The sequence below is a fragment of the Euprymna scolopes genome, chromosome 15 (assembly GCF_053919585.1).
Source record: "Euprymna scolopes isolate OS-2025 chromosome 15, ASM5391958v1, whole genome shotgun sequence".
NCBI classification, from domain to species: domain Eukaryota; kingdom Metazoa; phylum Mollusca; class Cephalopoda; order Sepiida; family Sepiolidae; genus Euprymna; species Euprymna scolopes.
The window spans coordinates 15475151-15480678 of NC_136496.1; the positions used below are offsets into that span (position 1 = coordinate 15475151).

Sequence of the window (5528 nt, forward strand, 5' to 3'; positions counted from 1 at the left end):
CTCCCTTTTTTAATTGTATATATTGAGTATCAGTTTTTGCGTGACAATTTAATTCTTTTTCTTTTTTGCATTTTTAAAACCATCGATTTACTCATGGTAAGTTAGTAAAACGTGCCTCTAGAATTTATTTGCATATTCTTTTCAAAACGCTGTATACTTTTTGTACTGTTAAATTATATATATATATATATATATATATATATATATATATATATATATATATATATATATATATATATATATATATATATATATATATATATATATATATATATATATATATATATATATATATATATATATGCATATGCGTGTGTGTATAGGCATCGCTTCCGCGGTTGAGGGGTAGAACTGCCGACTGTTATCACGACGGTTCTAGGTTCAATCCTTGGCTTGGGAGAGGGGCTAGTCTAACTTTATAAACTTGTATTTCGATAATTATAGCATATAGGATGGCAAAATATATCTCAATTAACATTTAATATCAACAATGAAGGTAAGTATGTTAACATATTACACATAATATATTATTTTAATGTGGAGTGATAAAAAAGAGCGTACATCTATTTTCTCCATTTAGACTGGAGGAGGAAATAAATATTAAATTAGTATAGGGAATAGAAATGGATCATCATATTATTACTTAGTATAATAGTAATAGTTATAGATGGTAAAGTTGAGCGTGTTAAGTAAGGTAATTTATGGATTAGAAGAAAAAAAACTTTTAAAAATTTAGAAAAATACGATAAAATAAAAATAAATAAATGGTAATAATCATAATATTAAACATGTATTTATGGTAGTCAGACTCCAAATGTTGATCTCAAAACAAAATGTATATGATGCAACACGTGATTAACAATTGATTGATAAGTGGTTCCAAATGTATCAGCCAAACGCTTAATTGTTAGAATGAATGTAAAAATCTATGTTATACTTATAATAAGATATATCAATTATAAATCTACTAAGATAAACTATATATATATATATATATATATATATATATATTTTAATATATATACTCATTAAATTAACATCTATAAATTCATTTCGGAATTATTAGTTTAAATTAATTAAAAAATTATATAAATAAATGACATACGATGTAATTAAAGTACATAAGAGAGGGGGTTTACAGTATAAGGAAAACTCGGTTGGATATGGTCTATAATTTTTAGGTCCAAACAATATTTATAAATCATATTAACTTTAATTAAGATCAAAATTAGTTTTAACGTTAATATACATTTATTCAATTAAAATTCAATCGACATGCTATCAGAGGAGGAAACTCCGAAACATACGTGTTAGAGAATTAGGATATATACAATGTTAAGAAAAAGTATGCTTAAATAAGAAACAAGTTCGTGCAATATTTTTTAAAACTAGATTGTCGTATGTATAATGGAGTTAAGTTTGTGAAATGTAAAAATTAAAAAATTATTACTTTCAATATAAATAATAATGGTGGTGTTGACATTGATACTTATATGAATTCATATATAAATAAATAAATAAATAACTAAATAATTAAAGTAAATGGAAGTAACTAATTAATTTACGATTCAACATTAGCGGATATGAAGTATAACTTAATAACTTATGATTATCGATTGAAATAATCTGTAATACTAACATTTTCTATTGGAAAAATTAGTGAATTAATTTATAATATAAATCGATTTAATTTTTTTAAAAATAATATAGAGTGAAAGACATTAAAACTATATTAAAATTAAAAATTATTTATTACTTGATTATGGATGTCTATACTTTGTGAAAATAAAAATTAGTAAATATAAGTAAATTTAATTTCCTTAGATTTGTTCCAAGGGAAGTAACTCTGCCTCACTTAATTAAGTTGATTTAATTAATGATAATTACGATAAAAAAGAGTTTTTAGATTATTTTTACACTAAACAAAATGTAAGTATAGTTTTTTACTTTTATGATTTTAAAAATTATAGTTGTAAGGATTGATGTGTTAGATTGTAATAGCTTATAGATTTGAATTATGTATAGTTTTCAATTCGGATCAATTGTTACGGTATGACAACTGACTGAAATGATCAATCGTTTTTTCGCTAAGTTTAGTTTCGTATATACAAATATGTATAATAGTTTATAATTTGTTGATATTATTTTCATAAGTATGTATTCACAGCTTAGAATTAATAAATTTACTAATTATTAAATGGAAGATTTTGCTAGAAGATTCATAAATTAATTAAAATTGTTAGTACGAATAGTTGGATGCAATGACTTTGTTTAATAAAAATTCAATATGGCGTTATGGAAAAAATATAAAGGCAACTGCAGCTTCTCTTCCAATTTTTGGATTTTTACCATGTCAAATAACATTTCAATTCCTTTTGATGAAGTGATTGTTGCTACTTCTTCCGATGGTTATAGGGCCTAATAGATTCACTGATTGATATAAGAATTAAATGGTTGATTTTGCTCTATGAAACAGATACTGTCAAGAATTGTATAAGTCAATTTAATTAAGGGAATAAATTATAAGATGGTCAACATCATGAATTTTGGAATATAACTTTTTGTCATTTATTCTCTCTCTCACTCTCTCACTCCATATATATATATATATATATATATATATATATATATATATATATATAGGTTAACATCAATGCTTTTTTATTTTCCTTAATTAGGTCATAATAAGTTTTAGATATTAACAAAAAGAAAAGCACACGTTACTGTAAATAATTTTGTCTCGTTTTTCTATTTCTTTAGACATTGATATTTTCACAAAGTATAGACATCCATACGCAAATAGATATGAAAAGTCTTTATTTAAGTTTGTGCCTATTTCAATTCTATGGAGTTAAATTTACAAGTAATCCATCATTTTCATATTTATTCGACATATTCTCACAGAGTAAATAAAACTTGCAAATAGATGGAAGCTTACTTGAAAGTTATTCAGCAACAATATATATATATATATATATATATATATATATATATATATATATATTTATATATATATATATCATATATGTATATTATATATGTGTGTATATATATATATATATTAATGATAGAAAGATTCCAATATTTTTCCGATTCCGATCCAATTACCGATTCTGATTCTTTATAAATATCTCAATATTTACTATAAAGTTGTTATTTTCCCGCTTATCGTAAAAAAACAAACATGTAAAGTTTGCAGATATTTTCAAACACGGGAAAATGCACTTGTGAAACTTATCTATAGATTTTTGTGGGATTTGTAGTTTACAATGCGTAATTATTGTTTGCTAATTACTTCCAGCTGCAGAAGATTTTGTTTTAAATAAAATCAAATTAAAAAGAGATAATTAAGTGTATCGTTTTGGCATAGAAAAATAAGTACACATTTTTCCGATTCCTATACCGATTCCGATACCCCCAAAAGTTCCGATTTTTCCGATCCCCGATTCCGATTGATCGTCCCAACACTAATTTATATCTATATATAACTATATATATAACTATATATATATATATATTGCCTCATGTATAATTTTTTTCATTTTCTTTTGCAGATCGATCCACCATGAATTACGAAGTCAGTACTACAATATCCAACTTTACCCTCCAGCAAATCGAAGATAACCAGGAATATGCGCAAGAAAATAGATCAATCGGAAACCTTATCGTTAGCTTTCTTTTGACTTATGTAACACCTCTCATTGTCATCATTGGAATTCCAGGAAATTTTGTTTGTATTATGGTCTTTTCAGACAGGAGTATTCGACGTTTATCATCATCCGTCTACGTCCAGGCCGTATTGGTATCCGACACAGCATTTCTTTTGACACTCCTAGCTCTGTGGTTGGAATCGCTCGGCTACAACGCGATACACATGAACGGTATTTGCCAAAGCAACGTGTATTTATCATACGTAGGAAGTTTTCTTTCCATATGGTACGTCGTCTGCATTACTATTGAAAACTATATAACCATATACTACCCACTGAAAATAAACACGCTCTGCACATTTAATAGAGCTATAATTGTGTCCCTGTCGCTTGCATTTTTCAGTTTAATCATGTTTGCTGTGGTCATTCCCATCACTAAACCACAGGAAACAAGCCAGGCAGACCCTTCGGATAACAGTACCGCCATCACGATGTGTGTCACTAGTTACGAATATACCGATTTGATGAACATTCTTTCATATGTAGATTCTGTCATTGCAATACTAATCCCCATGGTAATCATTCTCATCTGTCTTACACTCATTATAATAGCGACGTTAAAATCATTAAAAAATAAACGAAAGCGCACGGCCTATAGAGACAACATTGAGAAAAAGCTTGCTGACATACCACAGGTGCGTGTCGCAAAACTGCTTTCCGCTATATCAATATCTTATATATTGTTGAATCTTCCAAGTCACGTGATAAGACTGTTATACCTTTTCGCTCCTGATTTGTTCATTCCCCTAAGCGTGACGACATTAACTGTACACCAATGTCTCCTCTACATCAGCTATTTGAGTTACGCACTAAAGTTTTTCATTTTTTACATATTTAGTGGTAACTTCCGCAAAGTTCTTTTTGAACGTATGTTCTGTTTGTTTCCCAGGTTTGCACAAGGCACACGTGATGTTCGCACGAGTACAAGAATGTGAACAAAGAAATTCGTCAAAAGATTGTGACAAACAAAAAAAAAAAATGGACGAAATATAACGACAAACAATTACATGCTGTTATGTAAATTTTCAAATCCGATATAAAGAAATGTCCGAGCAAAGAAAGATATTTACTTTTTGTTCTTACTTTTGATTGTAAGTGAAAATATATATTTCATTTAATGTTAAATATTTATAAAATATATAAATACTATAGCAAAAAAGGTACAATAACTTTATTTGAGAATTAGTGTTATATTGGCTACAATAAAAAATGTGTTAAAAAACGACCTTGGTGTCTAACTCTGTCCCGTGGGGAGGCATAGTAAATAGGTACAATAAAAAATGTGTTGAAACTGCGAGTAACAAAAACGTATAGAAAGGGAATAATAGTTTGTTTTATTTTTAATTAGAATATTCTATAACATGCAACATATAACAATATATAACAATATATATATACTAGCAAAAGTACCCGTCGTTGACTGGGTTCAAAAACAGCCTACAGAAAATGGACTCTGATTTATGAATATGATAGGTTATGAAAAGGAAGGGTTGTAAAGAGATAGTTTCGAATTTGGGGGTATCAAAACCAAAGCGCAATATTATGAAAGTAAAAATAAAATAGATAAACCCCATAATTTATTATACAAGACCTGTCCACACTGAAACACTTATCACAATATTCTGTGGATCTATATAAAAAACCTAGTTAAACTTTGTGACATATTTCCATTCTATGGAGGTCAGGCGCGAACGAACACCCCATAATTTTATTATACCATATTTCTTCAAACTGAAACATAATTGTCGAATATACTTACGCAAATAGATATGAAAAGTCTTTATTTAAGTTTGTGCCTATTTCAATTCTATGGAGGCC

At 27.5% G+C, this 5528-nt stretch overlaps 1 protein-coding gene across 2 annotated transcripts in view; it reads left to right on the forward strand.

Moving 5' to 3' along the window:
- LOC145293741 (G-protein coupled receptor 65-like) overlaps positions 1-4771 on the forward strand; it is a 36205-nt gene extending 31434 nt beyond the window's left edge. For both annotated transcript variants that reach the window (XM_080140214.1, XM_080140213.1), the window contains exon 2: positions 3555-4771. In XM_080140214.1, coding sequence (XP_079996340.1) covers positions 3566-4645 — 1080 coding nt within the window. In that variant the 5' untranslated portion in view covers positions 3555-3565 and the 3' untranslated portion in view covers positions 4646-4771. The remainder of the gene's footprint in view (positions 1-3554) is intronic.
- The last annotated feature ends 757 nt before the right edge of the window (positions 4772-5528 follow it).